The sequence below is a fragment of the Sprattus sprattus genome, assembly GCF_963457725.1.
Source record: "Sprattus sprattus genome assembly, chromosome: 16".
Taxonomy (NCBI): domain Eukaryota; kingdom Metazoa; phylum Chordata; class Actinopteri; order Clupeiformes; family Clupeidae; genus Sprattus; species Sprattus sprattus.
Window position 1 is genome coordinate 28,100,077 of NC_137914.1, and position 18,581 is coordinate 28,118,657.

General features: G+C 39.6%; 1 protein-coding gene across 1 annotated transcript; it reads left to right on the forward strand.

Moving 5' to 3' along the window:
- Positions 1 to 886: 886 nt before the first annotated feature.
- Positions 887 to 18,058, forward strand: LOC308377291 (long-chain-fatty-acid--CoA ligase ACSBG2-like; the record flags this gene model as incomplete). Its single annotated transcript, XM_080853874.1, has 13 exons — positions 887 to 1,141; positions 6,586 to 6,861; positions 7,318 to 7,406; positions 7,829 to 7,949; positions 10,033 to 10,113; positions 10,197 to 10,346; positions 11,106 to 11,273; positions 11,357 to 11,538; positions 11,988 to 12,221; positions 13,758 to 13,975; positions 14,426 to 14,565; positions 16,301 to 16,544; positions 17,979 to 18,058. The coding sequence occupies 13 exons, from the start codon at positions 887 to 889 to the stop codon at positions 18,056 to 18,058; spliced, it is 2,238 nt and encodes a 745-aa protein (XP_080710000.1).
- Between the last annotated feature and the right edge of the window lie 523 nt (positions 18,059 to 18,581).

Consider the following 18,581-nt stretch of genomic DNA (forward strand, 5'->3'; position numbering starts at 1 on the left):
CCCCTACTGTACCAATCCCATGTATGACACATCTCAATTTTATTAACGGCATAATTGTTGCTGCATACCCCCCTGACACTGGGCAGTTGCACCCCTGGTTAGAACCATCAAGGCGGCTCCTGGCCTTTTGTCTAGGTTGATGGGCCATCAGACTTTAAATGACATTGCTTGACCGTGTAGCTATTTGTCTCTGTTTTGTTACCGGCTTTCAACCACGAGAATGAGTAAGATCTTTAATAAGGGTCTCAATAACGTTTATAGGCTATGTGTAGCTATTTGTTTTGTCTTTGTGAGAATGAGTAAGATATTTTATAAGAGTCTCAACAACGTATGTCTCATATGCGACCGTCTCTGTGCAATTCAGATCGCGTCCTAAGTGAAGCGCACTTCATTCACAAAGTGGTATATAGTAGGCCAAGATCTTTAAGAGTCTCAACAACGTATGTCTCATATGCGACCGTCTCTGTGCAATTCAGATCGCGTCCTAGGTGAAGCGCGCTTCATTCACAAAGTGGCGACTCTCGCCCACGCGAATTGTGCCTGATCGCATCCCGGACCTTAGCTCAAATATTGCTTCAGGATGATTGATATGGGAGCATATGGCAAGAGCAGTTAAGGAAGTACATTTTCATCATCAGCTTTCGGCCAAGCGCTTCACCATGATGTCCTCAACCAGGGGCGTAACTGGGCCCGTCGTTAGTAGCCTACGTTATGCCACTTTCCTCAACCTTCCATCAGGTTCACCTCTTCCAGGAGGCAACGGAGCCATACCTTATGCTTTTGTGGGAGAAGCATTTACCTTGCAGAGGACAATGATGAGGACATTTCCTGGGCACAATCAATCACCTGAGCAGAGGATCCTCGAGTTCCACCTGTCTCAGGCCAGATGGATGGTGGCATGTGCCTTCGGCATCCTGGCTTCACAGTGGCCAGTGTACAGGAGACCCATGGAGTCTCACCTGAAGTTGCTGAAGTCATGGTGAAGGTGACATGCATCTTGCACAACTTAGTCCTCTGGCACTCTGCTGATGAAGACCCCAGACACACTGCTTTCATTGAGCCCTGGCACTCTGCTGAAGATGAAGACCCCAGACACACTGCCTTCTTTGAGCCATTAGTCTGGATGCAGGGTAACAACCAAGTGGGCAGCACGATGGACCTCATTCTAGAACATTTTCTTAAGTGTCTTAAATTCTTACGACCTTTGTAAGACCAACCCCTAAGAAAGATCCCCGCCGGATGTGCTCTTAAACTGCCAAAGTATTTTCAGCTGGGCTCCACCAAATGAGGAATGTCACTGATTCTTTAATTGAACTTGCGTTCTTGTACACATTCATAGCTCCTTATAAGGGCATGCAACCACAGGACCGTATGCACACAGAATCCACAGGCAACGTGAAAGCAACTTGAGACTGATCAAAATTATGTCAAAGTGGAAAGCGAACACTGGTGGTGCATCGGCCAGTTTACGCAGACCTAACTTCACTGTGAAAAAGAAATGGGCTGATGTGAAGTTGAGTTAAATACATGAGCAGGCTACTTGGGGATCTTCATAGGCCCTATCTATATTGTGTAGGCCCATATGATATATTTTATTTATGGATATTCATATGTTTATATACAGAATGTAGATGTGAAAAGGTGAATTCCCCCTTCACACTGATTGGCACTAAAATGGAGGCCCTGCTTAGCAGGTTTTTTCTTTTCCTGTTAGACTGCTGAATGTTGTCCTCTGCTGATGCTTAGCAGATTATATTTTCAGTGAGATTGATGATTATTATCCTCAGCAAATTGCAAGGCTTAGCAGGTTTCCTGGATTGGAGAGGGTCGGTCCGTCACAGAGTGGATGACCTTTTCTTAAAAGGACGGACTCCCCCAATGTGACAGAGTAGATAATAATTTATGGGACACACACAAACTCTTCTTTTTTCAATAAATACAAATAGAATTTTGTATTACCAAATGATGAATGCACTTTAGTAATATCCTATTTAGCAAAACAATAATATAAAGAAAGTATTGTCATTTTATGATGTGACTATATTTTACTCACAATAAATTGAATGAGGGATTTCAGAAGGAACTCCACTTCGGTGGATTTAAGAAAACATTTGCCATTCTCCATAGTTTTTTCTTCTGTGCTTTCTTCTGAACTTCAGACGACTTTCAGAACGCTAAATAGCAGTCGTAACTCTGCCGGAATCTTCTCAAATGCGATTCCACGGGCCATCTTGTGTTTATTTGAAGAATCACATTTAAAAAATCTGTCGGTGTTAAAAGGCTTAACGGCTGAATTTGTGAGAAATCGTTGGTGATTGCGTTCACATCAACTCTATAGACATCCTCGGATTAAAATAATAATACATAATAATAATTACGAGAATATTTGTATCATAAACAATTACCTTTCACATTTATAGTCATGATTCTACGAGGTAGTATTTATTACATAGGTCTCTATTGCTCGTAGCTTGACTGTTCTCTCCCTTGTACGTCACTTTGTACAAAGGCGTCTGCTAAATTACTGAATGTGAATGTAAATGTACACGAACACTAGCCTGACGATGTCATACTCATAATTCTAGTCAGAATATGAGTCTGAGTCTGCTCCATTGAGTTGTGATTATGGGGCGTGTTTCAACGAACCAGGAAAGAAAATGCCTCTTCGCTCAATTGGATACCTAGAACTAATCAGAGCAACGTAGTATGACCATCTGATACATTACACTTTTACAGGATCCCGTAGGAAGGACGGCAAAAACAGCTTTACGATCTACAAATGCCTTGATTGCGTTTCTTTGTTCCTCTTTCAAAAGTTAAGGGGCTGTCGAGGTCTTCTAAAACCGACTCAATGGCAGAATCTACACATATTAGCTCTCCAGCGGCAGCCATGTTTGTTGAACACAAATTTGAACCGAGCGCTCTTAGGTGACGTGGTTGATTACGTTACTGTTCATCATCTGTCGATCATCGTATAAAGCCCGCCCTGGCACTTTGATTGGCTGTACTGTTTTCTACCAGGAAAAATGTCTCCCCAACGGCCGAAGAGCCAGACCGAACGTCCCGTCCAAATTTTCTTGTGGGCGGAGTTCGGGCTGGTATCCAGGCTACACGAACACTGCAAATGTAAGTGAATCAATAAATAAACACTAAACCCAATCTCTAAGAACTGTCACATAAACTTAGCCTACTGCATTTTATACTCCTACTCGTGACCTGTCTTCACACTTATGGTAGCCATTTTTCGATTTTTTTTTTTTTTTTTTAAATGACTTCTTAAATGTGTTTTACGGACTTCGGAAGTTCAACGTAAGAAAATATCTCCACCTTATTAATAAACACCTGTTACGAGTTGCTTTTGTGTGGATTTGGGAAATTTGACAGCACACTTGGCTATGGCTGCGTGCCCTAATAAGGACCTGGCGGGGCGTGTTTGTATGCAAATCCACTTTCACGAGAACGCGCATCAATCTAAGAAACTAATCGGAAGGAACACAGCTGAGAAGACTTCGGCTGCTTATGAACACATTTTCAAGCGTGCGGGAATGCAGCAGAAGCGTTTCTCTTACGTTGTTTTTGCGAAGTCGTGTAAGAAACATTTCTGAAGAAGTACAGAAAAAGATCAAGAATGAGGCCCAATGTATCTAAAGAGCCAAGTAATGTTTTTTATGAATATAACAAACCCTTTCATAGTTATTGAAGTTAACATGGGGAATTGATTATTTATGTACAGGACACCAAAAATGCACCCTAGCGATATTCAGTGTTGGGCCATCAGCAGAACAGTTCAAGGCAATTCACTTTCATTTATTTTCAGTTTTTTTTTAGCCTTGTTCCTGATATGCCACTTACTGGCAACTGTTACAACTAACATGAGGAAATGGATGGTTGAGTGGAGCTTCCTAACATTTTTCAAATTTTTGCATTATCTATTTGTATGTGTATCTAGCATCTAGGGGGGGTTTCCAGTAAGCAGGTTGAACAACTAACGAACAGTGAGATAATAAACCCTGACATGGGGGGGAAAGGTCATCCTAGTTTAGCCGACTGGAATTACAAATGTTGGTATGTGCTTCCAGCAAGAGTGAGCACAGTTGCATTTCCCCGGGGAGAAAGTTACTGCCCTAGCCAGTGCATACGATTGAAGGCCCTAGTCCAGGGGTCGGCAATTAGATTTGGACACGGGCCAATTTTTTTTCAGACAATGGCATCGCGGGCCATAGCTTTTTTTTGGGGGGGGTCTACTATTTAAATTATTATTTATTTTATTATATTAAAATAAAATAAACATCATCTAATAAATGATAAAACGTTTATTTGCTTATGTTCGCTGTTTTTATGCCGCCTGCTGCATCTCGTGTCGTCTCTCATGAAACAGGCACTTGCTTAGCAACCTGCCGTATACAAATATTCTTTTAGATGACGTGTAAAAATGATTAGCTGAACATTGCTATGCTAGTTATCGATGCGAAATGTCGTTGTCGAAAGCCTTGAAAAGAAAAAAATGATTCAGAATGCAGGACCTACAAAGAACCCTTTGAAGCTGGTTTATCTGTCGCCAACAAGTTGCGCAGGAAATTGTACGTTTTTGCACCCATGACACTCAACAGCACGGCTACTTTTCTGTCGTTCTCTATTTTGTTCGCAAAACAATACTGCTCAAGTCGTTCAATGTATGAAGCCCAGTCTTCCACAGTACTATCAAAACTGTCCATTTGCCCTACACATCCAGCCATCTTGTTAAATTTTTTTTTCTTTCAACTTACAGTAGCCAATGTCCAAGTTTTCTTCTTTTAGTAGTTTACTTTGTCACTCACTGTTTTGTTCATTCCATGCGTCCTGTTTCCCTCCTCCAGTCGTGGTTGATGATAGCTTTGCTGGTCCATTGATTCAGCTTAGCATCCACAGGGTTGGCAAAAACAGACGGTAAAAATGTCGACAATTTCTTTCTTCGTGATACTTTCACTGTACATATGGATTCAGTCCAGTCTCGTCGCCAATTGCTATGTTTCTACACTTATAACAAGATGAATAACCACGCAGGTGAATATAGATATAAACTCTTTACTGATAGTTTCAGTTATACACAGGATCACTAAACGGTATTTTACACAGTGCATTACTACACATAAAATAGGTCCTGTAACAAGAAGTTCCATGAACATAACAGAGACAGGACACTTTTTTTTTTTTTTTGCACAAGATTACGCGCACTCGCGTGCCAATACCGTTCCGACCTGTCTGTCATGGATAACTGCACAGATGTTCCACCTGTTGTTTTGTCACTTTAGGACGATCATCTATACCTCAATAAATGTTTCGAAATTGATGGGATTGCTGTATGCCTTTTTTGGGGTTGAAAAAAAAATGATTTTTTACATCAAATTAACGTCATCTCGCGGGCCAGACAGAATAGATGGCGGGCCAAAATTGGCCCGCGGGCCCCATATTTGCCGACCACTGCCCTAGTCCATTCATTTAGTGTGGAACCACACATTCTTTGAATATTACATTTTGAATACATTTCAATTCTGTTTTCATTCATTACATTTAAGAGATTTGACAAATATAGTAGTTTAAAATATATTGACATGGAATGATCTTCATCACATGATGATGATGATGATGGTGATGACTGTTGCCACCAGGAGGAGTTCTGAAAGGCCTTCAGAGGTATACATCTTCAAATTTGGTTTGGTAGCTTCTGATGCTTCTTTCTCCATTTCATTTTTTTAGATTATTTTTTTGGAATTTGAAATGTGCAGTGAAGTGATGAGAATAAATAATGAATGTGAAAACAATTTGCACATTCCTATCTTTTTTAGCACAGAAGCACAGATGAACACAGTGAGATGTTTATTTTAATGGAAGGTCATTTCTGTGTGGAGAACTGTATAATTAAAAGTTATCTATATGTTTTTCCAGTTACCTGGCAAGGAATCGTACAAAATGCATCGTACAAAATGGGGGAAAAACATGAACTACAAAAGGTGTTCTTGAAGCAGCAAAAACCAATTAAATGACTGGAATGTCAGTTAGAGGTGGGTGCATGGTCTTCTTCATTGATCATTTGTACGGCAGGGTGTTGCTGTCCTCTAATTATAGCAATGTTTATGGTGAACACATGCCACAATAATGTCAATATTATGGTGAACACATGCTAATGTCACATATCCTCTCTGGGGTTACCCTGACTTTACGTACACACTGGAACCGCAGGCAGTCAAATTAAATTGTAATTGTGGGATTGATGTGCATATCTGCAACAGAGGATGTAGACCAGCTGAAAGGTTAGTAGTTAGCAGGTGTCACCAGTGAACATGATAAGCAGTTAAACAGGAACACCTGCCCTGTGACATTCCACTGGCTTTGTCTCGGGAGTAATCTGATAGGGAACTTCTTTGAATTCAGCAGCAGCTTCAGCATTTGTGTTGTGTTGTGCTGGTGTGCACAAGTGAAAGAGAGAGAGGAAGAAACGCTTCAGTAGGCCTACATTACGCATTTGTTCCAGTGATCAAAACATTGAACTAACCTCTAGAATCGATGTCGTGGACTTGCTGTCAGTCGTGTTGTCCTGGTTCTCAGGAAGAGCAACTACCAATATACCGTCAACACAACGTCTCCCCGAAGCCAGCAGAGCTCTTATGGAGCACAGAGAGGGATAAGCCCGTCAAACTTCGCATGACTGAGTCGGGACCTGGCTCTGAGGCACCAACTACTATCCACCAGATGTTCGAGAGGACAGTGGATTGCCACGGAGATGAGCCAGCATTAAGGTGGAAAGAGGACGGAAAGTGGATCACCATGACTTATAAGGAATACTTACTTCAGTGCAGGTCGGCTGCCAAGAGCTTTATCAAAGTGGGTGATTATAAAAACATGCAACACATATGATTTGAAATATGTAGACAATTAACTAATGGCGTAGTATAGGAATGGTTGTTTTAGTGTTTTTTAGTCTTTGGTCATGGAGATGTAACCAGAAATTATCAGTTGAACATTCAGAGAATACTGACATGCCTGTTTGCCACTCAGCCTCACAAGTTCCATTAGTAGTGTTTCAAGGTGTTTTAACACAACAATTTGAAAGTGTCAATATAATTTTGAATACAGTAATTTGGAGCATGACAAAACAATATATTTTGTATAGTACACAATCTGCTTTAGTTTACAAAAACTGTAAACTGTTGCTATGGAGATAGAGCTACATCTCCTCTTTCTTGGTGAAGTTGATACATGCATGACAGTTGTCTACAAAAAAGTGATGTAGGTCAACAGAAACTAGACATTCATTCATTATGCATGTTTTTCAACTAGTTGGGGCTGGAGCGTTTCCATGGCGTTGGTATTTTAGGCTTCAACTCCCCTCAATGGTTTATTGCTGACATTGGTTGCATCATGGCAGGGTAAGCCTTTCAATTAAATTAAATTAAATTGTATTTATTTAGCGTGTGATTTGAAACGAAGTGATGTACATTTTTAGATGTCTGTCTATTTGCATACATTGATTACATTAATATAAACAATTTTGTATACAGTACCTGAACTTTGAATTGCAAAATTTAAATGTTAAATTAAGTTAGTTCATGCATTTATTGACATGAGTCAGTGTTAAACACAAAGATGTATTGTTCATTTATGTTAACTCATGTATTAGAACTGGCATGTAACTAACATTAGTCAGTAGGCTATATTACTAAATATTAACAAATCATCAACTTCGCACCTTTCATGTACTTCAAGGGAACTTTCATGTAAAATGTTTACCATCCCGGTAGAGAACATATGTATTATATTAACCTTTTGTTCTTTTGATTTTGGTGAAAAGGGGCCTTGCCACAGGGGTTTATACCACCAACACTCCTGAAGCATGTCAGTTTGTGGCCCACAACTGTGAGGCCAATGTATTGGTGGTAGAAAACCACAAGCAGCTTGTCAAGATTCTTCAGGTGAACTGTTTGTTACATTACACACCTTTATTGTCCTTTATCACTTGTGCATACAAAGTTGTTAAGCAGTAGAAGCATTTTCTGTGGTAGAGAATAACAAATAAAAACATAGCTGCAAGCAGCGATGTGGTAGCCAAGCAGGTCAGATGACCCAGGAGGCCTTCAATACACTCAGAAGAGGCTTTTGATATACTCAGCAGAGGCTGGATTCGAACCGATGAGGCTACCAACTACAGGACACCAATCACCAAATCACTTACCTAGTGAGCTATTGTCGGTGATGGAATTCAAAGAGTTCAGTTACTCTTTCAAAATAGAAGCGTTTTTTCTTGTGGCAATGGTTGTCAAATATGGACCAAGTTTTAACAGTTTAAACAGCTGTAATTCAGTCCTATTTTGACAAGTCGAGGTGATTGTGGTCTGAAGATAATCTGTGCCAAATTTGATGAATATTTGATATTCACCAAAAACGTTATATTCATTCATTCAAAATGGCAGCCACATCAATTCGGCCACATCAATTTGATAGACTGAAACTAACAAACGGTTCGCAAAAATCAAAACGCCAGGGGATAACTTTTGTGAGGCTTGGTTTGAAGATCATGTGTGGCAATTTTTTTTTCGACAAGAATTGTAGGAGGAGTCGCGAAAAAATGCTTTACCTTAACATTCAAACTAGCGGAAAATCTATATAACTGGGTATTATGTCATAGAGTGCGAATTCGTCTCTATCCAGGGAATCCAATGATATCTCATTTTGGAAAATGGGGCATATGGTTCAAAAGTAACGTGTGTAAACACATCTTCAACTTTGACCCATTGGTGGCGCTTGAGGGTTTGAGTAGGAGACATGAAAGTTGGTGAAATTGATGAGGGGACTAGTCCCAAAGAGTGTGCCAAATTTCCCAACCTTTGACCATGCGGTTCAAAAGTAACGTGTGTAAACACATCTTCAACTTTGACCCATTGGTGGCGCTAGAGGGTTCAAATGGGAGACATGAAACTTGGTGAAAATGATGAGGGGACTGGTCCCAAAGAGTGTGCCAAATTTCACAACTTTTGACCATGCGCTTCAAAAGTAACGTGTGTAAACACGTCTTCAACTTTGACCCATTGGTGGCGCTAGAGGGTTCAAATGGGAGACATGAAACTTGAGGAAATTGATTAGAGGATTGGTCCCAAAGAGTGTGCCAAATTTGGTGACTATTTGATATTCACCAAAAACGTAATATTCATTCATTCAAAATGGCAGCCAAATCAATTCGACCACATCAATTTGATTGACTGTAACTAACAAACGGTTGCGAAAATCAAAACGCCCGAGGTTAACTTTTGTGAGGCTTGGTCTGAATATGATGTGTGGCAATTTTGAAGAAAATTCGACAAGAATTGTAGGAGGAGTTGCGAAAAAACACTTTTACTAAACATTCACAAAAGCTTGAGAATCTATATAATTGTTAATGATGTCATATAGTGTGTTAAACTCGTCTTGATCCAGGGAATCCAAAGATACCTCATTTTGGAAAATGCGGCATATTGTTCAAAAGTAACATGTATAAACACATCTTCAACTTTGACCCATTGGCTTCGCTGCTTGGCCACCAATAAACGAACAAACAAACTAAGTTCACTCAATCACTCATTCTTGCCAGACGACCATGAAAGATGACACATTTGAAAGATTAGATTGAAGCCTCTGTGTAAAACTTCTCTAATTAAAAGAGATTAGATTGAAGCCTATGTGTAAATATTCTCGAAATTAATAGAGATTAGAATGAAGCCTATGTGTAAGACTTTTCTAATAACTGAAAGCGCCCAGACCTCCTCGAAAAATTGGTTATAAGAAACTTAATTTAATGTATTTACTTCTGCTAAGCACTTTTCAAAACTACTTAGCGCCAGAACATAGCTAAGATTTCAGATAATGTTTTTTTCCATGAACAATCGTTCCGCACATGTGTGTTAATTTGACCTGCACAGAATCAGATATAGCTTAGACTGGTTAGCCGGTCACTTGTGATGATTAATTATTATCTATGATCTATAATCTATGATCTATTGTCTGCTCTTTGTGTCCTACTAGGTGAAAGATCAACTGCCGCATTTGAAAGCCATCGTTCAGTACAAGGATGATCTAGAACAGAAGCTTCCCAATGTACACAGTGTAAGTTTGAAAACCGTGAGAAGAGGTAATAAAACATTTTATCCAGTATTTCACATCTTTTATACATCTTGTTATTTTCTCAGTGGACAGATTTCATGAAGCTGGGTGAGAATGTTCCAGAAGAAGAGCTTGATGCTTTGATTAAAGACCAATCACCGAATGAGTGCTGCACACTTATCTACACCTCAGGGACAACAGGAAATCCCAAGGGTGTCATGCTGAGTCACGATAATGTGAGTACCTTAAGGCCTATTCAGACAAGATCAGGGTTCAACACAAGTCATCAGATTAGAACTGGTTGCGTGAATCCGTGCACACGAACACCAGCCCGCAAACAGATTCAAATCTACTCACTTTGGACCCGCGATTCGAACCAGTGCGGATATAGTGTGCGGATTCAGTGTGTTTCAATAGGGCGATCCGGAAATGTTTCTCTCTGGATTCATTCAGACAATCTAGACAATCTAGTCTGCACGGCCCCTATTGTCTGTTATCATTATATAATTTCTGTTGAATGTATTATCAGTTGGCAGAGGATAAGGAGAGTACTGCAAAATGAGTATTTTCCAAGTTACCTTACATTACCTTATGTTAGATAATGGCGAAAGAAAACATAACGTGGTTAAGTTTAGTAGTTCAGTAGTTTTTAAATAAAAAGAAAATGTTCAAACATCAAACATGTATTTCAAAAATCAATGCATGTATAATATTGTTAGAAGTAAGCCTACTGCTGAGTGAAACGCAGTATGGTGCTTCACCTTGTACCGCTTGGCTTTCAGCCCTTGGAAGCGCATAGCAAAGGCAGAATACGCATGAATTGTGTTTAAATAAGAAACACACAGATTTAGATATTTTTGGGGTCCAACTAAATGGCAACAAATACAAATGAATATAAGATGCATTGGATTTATGATTATTGTCAATCATCATTCACTCTGATCTTTAATTCTGATTTGCAAGTCCTTCACACACTGTATGTATCACTTGTGTAGATCACATGGATTGCTAATGCTGTAGGAACCATGACTAATTTGAAGATGTGTGAGGAACAGCTGGTCAGTTACCTGCCTCTCAGCCATGTGGCTGCTCAGATGAATGACATATGGATTAGCATGCGCTTTGCAGCCACAACCAGTTTTGCTCAGCCGGACGCCCTGAAGGTAATGGGTTTGTTCATTTCATTCATTCCTAAACAACATAATCCTTGAAAGGATTTTACAACAAATGATCATCTCCCCTGCAGGGCTCTTTGGTGGAGACGCTACGGGAAGTGCGTCCTACAAGTTTTCTGGGCGTGCCACGTGTGTGGGAGAAGATGCAGGAGAGGATGAAAGAACTTGGTTCCAAGTCCACAGTTTTACGAAAACATGTGGCTGATTGGGCCAAAGCACTAGGGCTTCAGGCCAGTTATAATGAAATGAATGGGTGGGTGAAAGCATTTACAAATGAAATCAGCTCACATAAGTTATAACTAGTCATTAAAAAATACATATGATATAAAGAATAATTCACAGCTCACATTAGTTATAAATAGTCATTAATACATACACATGATATTAAGAATAATTCACATACATTTGCTTTATGAGGAAATTATTTTGTGTCATTATTTTGCATTGAGCTAAAACTCACTCAAAGTTTCCACCTAGAAGGAGTTGTATCTTATGCTTTGACCAACAGAACAGCTGTTATCATTCCTCACGTTTTTGGTCTGAAAGATCATGAAATCCACACCACACCAAACTACAAGCTGTCATATGTAGAAATGAGGGTGTATGCACTCTTCAAGAGATGTTAATATGTAGAAATAAGGGTGAATTAACTCTTAAAACATGTTAATCAGATGTTAAGCTGATCTCCTCTGTTCATTCCAGGACTAATGTGGCGCCTTGGGGCTTCTCTCTTGCCAACAAACTGGTTTTCACAAAGGTGCGCTTTGCCTTGGGCCTTGACCGTTGCAAGGCCTGCTATACGGGGGCAGCTCCTATCACCAAGGACACGCTTGAATACTTCATGAGCCTGCACATCCATCTGTTTGAGGTCTATGGAATGAGTGAGAGCACTGGCCCACACACCATCTCCTGCCAGGATGGCTTCCGGATCACAAGGTAATCTTGCTTAGGTCTTGTAAAGTTTTCCAGATTTTCAACTTTCTTCAATATTTCAGGCAATGTGATGTGTATATATTTTGCTATTTCGCTACATGCAATGGAAGTGGTGCAGAGAGATATAATGCATGCCTTCATCTTCAAACACTTTCTTTTCCTAACAGCATGCACACCTGAGTTTAGACGGCACTTTTGTTACCATGGTAATGCATGAGGGTGTAAACATGACCCACAAGCACAGAACGGTTGTAGTATTATTAATCAAAGTGCTTATTTCCCCAGTAATAATAGTAATTTTCCTTTCCTTTCCTTTGCTTACCAAGGTTAATAATTACATTAATAACTTAACCTAAATACCTCATCAATAGCCATAGGTCCCCCCAGAAATGAATGCTACTTCACCAATAAACTGTATAAAATAAACTGTAAAAAAAAAAAATCACAAATGGACTATGACTGTCAGTACGGGCACACTGGTGTGACAACAGAAATGACACCACAGCTATGAGATAATTGTAGTTCCATAAGTCTTGACCAAGCCGGCTTTTCAGCATGTCACTAAGCAAAAAAAAACTACAGCCAGCTAGCCAAATGAAAAAAAATTAAAAGGATTCAGTTCTGCACCAAGTGTTTAAAGTGCCAGCTTAATAAGCATTACAGCTGCAAGAAATAGCCTAACAGTCTTCATAGTCTACTGTATATAACCCACTATAGTGTGCCATTTATTTTCATGAATAAAAACATTAAAAAAGAAATAGCACCCTGGGTTTGCATACCTCTACCTCCTCTCCCTTCAAAGAAGTAACCAAAACGTTTGACCAAGATGATAGAGGCTAAAGGCTACATGATGATGGAGGCTAAGGACTACATGAAGGCTACATGATTGAAAGATATCTAGGTGACCAGTAGTGACTCTCCATCACCATCTATTGATATATGTTACATTACACGTTGAGGAAAACACACCAATGTAGATCTTCATATACTGTAACCACTCAAGCATCTATTGATATATGTTACATTAACTTAGTTGAGGAAAACACACCCCTGTAGATCTTCATAAACTTTCTAAAACTGATTGTTCAAATCCTTGATTGTGATTGGCTAAAAGCCTTTGTAAAATCCAGCATAACCTTACAAGTTGTCCTCTATGATAACATTCGATATTACTGCACATGGAATATTTAAAAGAAAAAAAGACGTTACAAAGTTACAACGTAGCAAGCAACCTAGGTAAAGAGAATGGATAGGCTACCGTCTCTACAGTGACTTGCTATCGACTATAGAGGTCTACAGTTGTATTATGAGCGGCCAGACCGACGCTAGCTGGTTACCATGCATGCAAACTAGTAGATATCTCTGCAATACAGTACCTAGGCGTTCTTGAAACTTGTATTTCTTCAGACTCATATGGCATTTTAGTTCAAGTTTTAAATTCAAATTCTTACATATTGCACCTTTAATAAAACTATGACACAGTGTTGATTCATGTGCCCAGATGTGTATGTCTTTTGTTGTTTCTTGATATTGGTCTAGTTGCGGTAAAGAGTTGACTGGTTGCAAGACCAAGCTAGATAAGCCTGATGCGGACGGCAATGGGGAGATTTGCTTCTATGGACGCCATGTGTTAATGGGGTATCTGAATATGCCTGAGAAGACCAAAGAGGCTTTGGACGAAGAGGGCTGGCTGCACTCTGGGGACCTGGGCAAACATGACAAAGATGGTTTCCTCTTCATCACAGGAAGAATTAAAGGTAGGCCAGAGCATGACTTAAGTTCTCAATGTGATATTTTTGTGTAATTTCCTTTTTCTTCACAGAAGAATTTCCTCCAATAGCAGGCCCAAGCAGTCCCCTATGCTGTCCTTCTTGGACTTAAACCATGTTCTCTTCTTCATAGAATGCTGCTCACTGTAATCTGCTCACGCTCTCATTTAAAGAATATATACAACTGTCACGTCACATTCAGGCAGTCGTGTAAGGAAGTTTCTGATTATTTGGACGAGTTGGGAATCGATTCTGGGCATCACATTTTCCCATTTCAAAGCTGAAAAACAGAATGGCTCTTATGTTATGTTATCTCTCATGAGTATACAGTAATTGCCATGTTGTGCAAAACCTCTATCATTATGAAATCCTGACAACCTATGAGATAAAAAGAATCTAAAAGCCATGTGTTATGAAGAAATTCATTTTCTTTTGCAGAGATAATAATAACTGCTGGAGGAGAGAACATTCCCCCAGTGCTCATTGAAGATTCTGTGAAGGAGGAGGTGCCAATCATTAGCAATGCTATGCTAGTTGGAGACAAGAAAAAGTTCCTTTCCATGCTTCTCACACTGAAAGTAAGAATTATTTGTGGCCTACTAATTGTATCACTATTTTTCTCTTCAAATTTATTTCTCAAAATACAGCCGCGGAAAAAATTAAGAGACCACTTCAAAATTATCAGTTTCTCTGGTTTTACTATTTATTGGTATGTGTTAAAGTAAAATGTACATTTTAGTTTTATTCTATAACCTACTGGCAACATTCCTACCAAATTTCAAATAAAAATATTGTCATTTAGATCATTTATTTGCAGAAAAATGACAATTGGTCAAAATAGCAAAAAAGATGCAGTGTCTTCAGATCTCGAATAATGCAAAGAAAACAAGCTCATATTCATTTTTAAACTACACAATACTAATGCTTTAACTTAGGAAGAGTTCAGAAATCAATATTTGGTGGAATAACCTTGATTTAAAATCACAACTTTCATGTGTCTTGGCATGCTCTCCACCAGTCTTTCACATTGCCGTTGGGTGACTTTATGCTACTCCTGGCGCAAGAATTCAAGCAGCTCGGCTTCTTTTCATGGCTTGTGACCATCCATCTTCCTCTTGATCACATTTCAGAGTTTTTTTTATGGGATTCAGGTCTCGAAATTGGGCTGGCCATGACAGGGTCCTGATCTGGTGATACTCCATCCACACCTTTACTGGCCTGGCTGTGTGGCACGGAGCATTGCCCTGCTGGAAAAAACACTTCTCAGAGTTGGGGAACATTGTCAGAGCAAAAGGAAGCAAGTTTTTCTTCCGGGACAACGTTGTACTTTGCCTGGCTGAGGTTTGTAAAAGACCAAAAGGATTGAACCGAAGCCGACTGGAGGGTCTCCTAGTTCGTCTTCTCTGATGAGTCCAATTTCACACTAGGTGCAAGACTCTGTGGCTTGTAGGCCTCTCCAGGTCTCCGTCTAACCATCAGACGACCATGTGTTGGGCAAAGCTGAAAATTGGACTCATCAGAGAAGACGAACTAGGAGACCCTCCAGTCGGCTTTGGTTCAATCCTTATGGTCTTTTACAAACCTCAGCCAGGCAAAGTACAACGTTGTCCCGGAAGAAAAACTTGCTTCCTTTTGCTCTGACAATGTTCCCCAACTCTGAGAAGTGTTTTTTCCAGCAGGGCAATGCTCCATGCCACACAGCCAGGCCAGTAAAGGTGTGGATGGAGTATCACCAGATCAGGACCCTGTCATGGCCAGCCCAATTTCGAGACCTGAATCCCATAAAAAAAACTCTGAAATGTGATCAAGAGGAAGATGGATGGTCACAAGCCATGAAAAGAAGCCGAGCTGCTTGAATTCTTGGGCCAGGAGTAGCATAAAGTCACCCAATGGCAATGTGAAAGACTGGTGGAGAGCATGCCAAGACACATGAAAGTTGTGATTTTAAATCAAGGTTATTCCACCAAATATTGATTTCTGAACTCTTCCTAAGTTAAAGCATTAGTATTGTGTAGTTTAAAAATGAATATGAGCTTGTTTTCTTTGCATTATTCGAGATCTGAAGACACTGCATCTTTTTTGCTATTTTGACCAATTGTCATTTTTCTGCAAATAAATGATCTAAATGACAATATTTTTATTTGAAATTTGGTAGGAATGTTGCCAGTAGGTTATAGAATAAAACAAAAATGTACATTTTACTTTAACACATACCAATAAATAGTAAAACCAGAGAAACTGATAATTTTGAAGTGGTCTCTTAATTTTTTCCACGGCTGTATATTCTCTTATTAACCCACAATACTTCCTTAGTGTGTCATGAATGATGCAGGAGAGCCAACTGATGAACTAACCCCTTTGGTGGTCGAGTTCTGTCGACGGCATGGCGTCGGTGCCACCAAAATATCAGAGATTGTCGGGAACAAGGAGCCTGCTATTTACAAAGCCATTCAGGAGGGGATGGCGCGTGTAAATGCTAAAGCCCCTTCCAATGCCCAGAAGGTCCAGAAGTGGAGTATTCTACCTGAAGACTTCTCTGTGCCAGGAGGAGAGCTTGGTGGGTCAAACATTCAGGGTGGATTAAACAAAATGAAAAGTCCTTTTTTTTGTACTCATGGAATGCAAATCCTAATCTATTTTCAGACACTACTTATGTTAAGGAATTGAAATAATGTAAAATTGCATAAAGTCTTTTGTGATAGTCATTATCTGTAATCAGTGACGTGCGGTGAAGTCAGTACGAGGGTAGGCACTGAGTTATGAAAGCCAGATTACTTTATTTATTGTTTAGGCTAATAGGCTACGTCACAACAGTAGGTACAAGTGCAGCACACAGGCACGGTCGATCGATATATATATAAAAAAAAAATCCAATCACGATAACATATCGTACTCTCAGTCTCGCACACGCACGCACACACCAGTTAATGTCCATCATCAGAATGCAAACATCTTTATCCGCACAGCGGCCAATTATGTATGTCAGTCAGCAGCAATGAGAACACACACTGCTCAATTGAATATGAAAGCAAATGGCTTGCAGTCGGCATTAATTCAACCCCACACTTATCATTTCAAAATTAAGCTCAAAATAATTTCTAACTCACCTGACTAGCACAGCCACAATGCCAATCTTTTTTGTCATACCAGTCCGTTTGAAACGACAATTTTTGGTCCCTTTTTCTGCAGAAGTTAATTTAGTGTTGGAATAGGCCTCCCTCTTGCTAGTTACTACTTTTTTCTATTAAAGTCGAGTTTGGAGAAATGTCTAAGTTCCACAATATCGGTAGATACCGCTGTTGTCATTTTTACTTTGATTTTCGCGGGGATTACGCTTAGCTGGTGTAATGACGTCAGCTGCGCAAATGTCCAGTAATATCTCAATTTTAATTGGTCCATGTTTGATACGTAACGTAGATGATTACTGGCATAACATATTTACGTGCAAAGGCACAGTAGAGTTGTGCCTTTCGACGTACATATTAAAGAATACAGAATCTAAGTGCGCATGCGCGACATGACTTTTTGCTGCCGTTCAAAATGAATGGACAGTAAAGGCACTGCTTATTCTACCGGTTTTTTGTATTTGTTTATGCGTAACTGATACAATTGTCATCGTAACGTCTAAACAATTGGAATAACGTATGTATTGCATATATAAATCACAAGAATACTCGGTACAAATACAAGTTTATTAAATAAAATTATTTAATAAACATTTTTACGTTTGAATTTTGTCAGGGTAGGCAGTGCCTACCTTGCCTACCCTGACTGCACGTCACTGTCTGTAATGTCGAATCACAAGACCTGTATTCTATGTACCAAACCACATTCCTTGCATTTCTCCTCCTAGTGTGTATTGGTAAACACTCTTATTGGGAACATCTCTTAGTGAGCAGCAATTGTGAAAAAGTGTGTAACATACTGCAGCAAAGCAAAAAAAAAAATCAATTTTCTTGATAAATTGACAATTTTCTTTTTTATCACTCAGGTCCCACATTGAAGCTGAAGAGGCCATTTGTCTCTGAGAAATATCAAGGAGAAATTGACTCATTTTACGCAGAAACATAATAGTCTGTGGGAAATGCCCTTTTCATGAGCCTTTAACAGGTAAAATGCTTTTCTATTAGAGATCAGCATGAAATGTGCCAAGCATTTGTGTATGTTGATTTTCTGAGCAAATCAATATTTAGGATATTGTGATTGACTGCTCTGATATTATTCCAGGATAAAGATATTAGAGAATATTTGGATATCATTACACAGAGTGTGGCAATTGCAGAGGTGGTTCTTAAAGTAACACTATGCAACAATTTGACACTTTTTGAGGTATGGATTTATAGGCAACTAGTTTTCATTTTGATAGCATACGGTCATGTGAAGGACAGATAAAACACCGGTGTCTTTCCCACTAGCCATCCAGGATATGCCCTATGTAGGTCTGTGTTTCCTGGCTGGAACACCTTGCAAAAATGGAAGAAAAGCTTTCACAGCATGACTTTGCCAGCTTTACTGCCAAAAGACACCAGTTAGTGTGTTGGCAAGCTTCTATCAGTGTCAACTGGGCTGTTGGTGGTGTTTGCAAGGTTTTTGC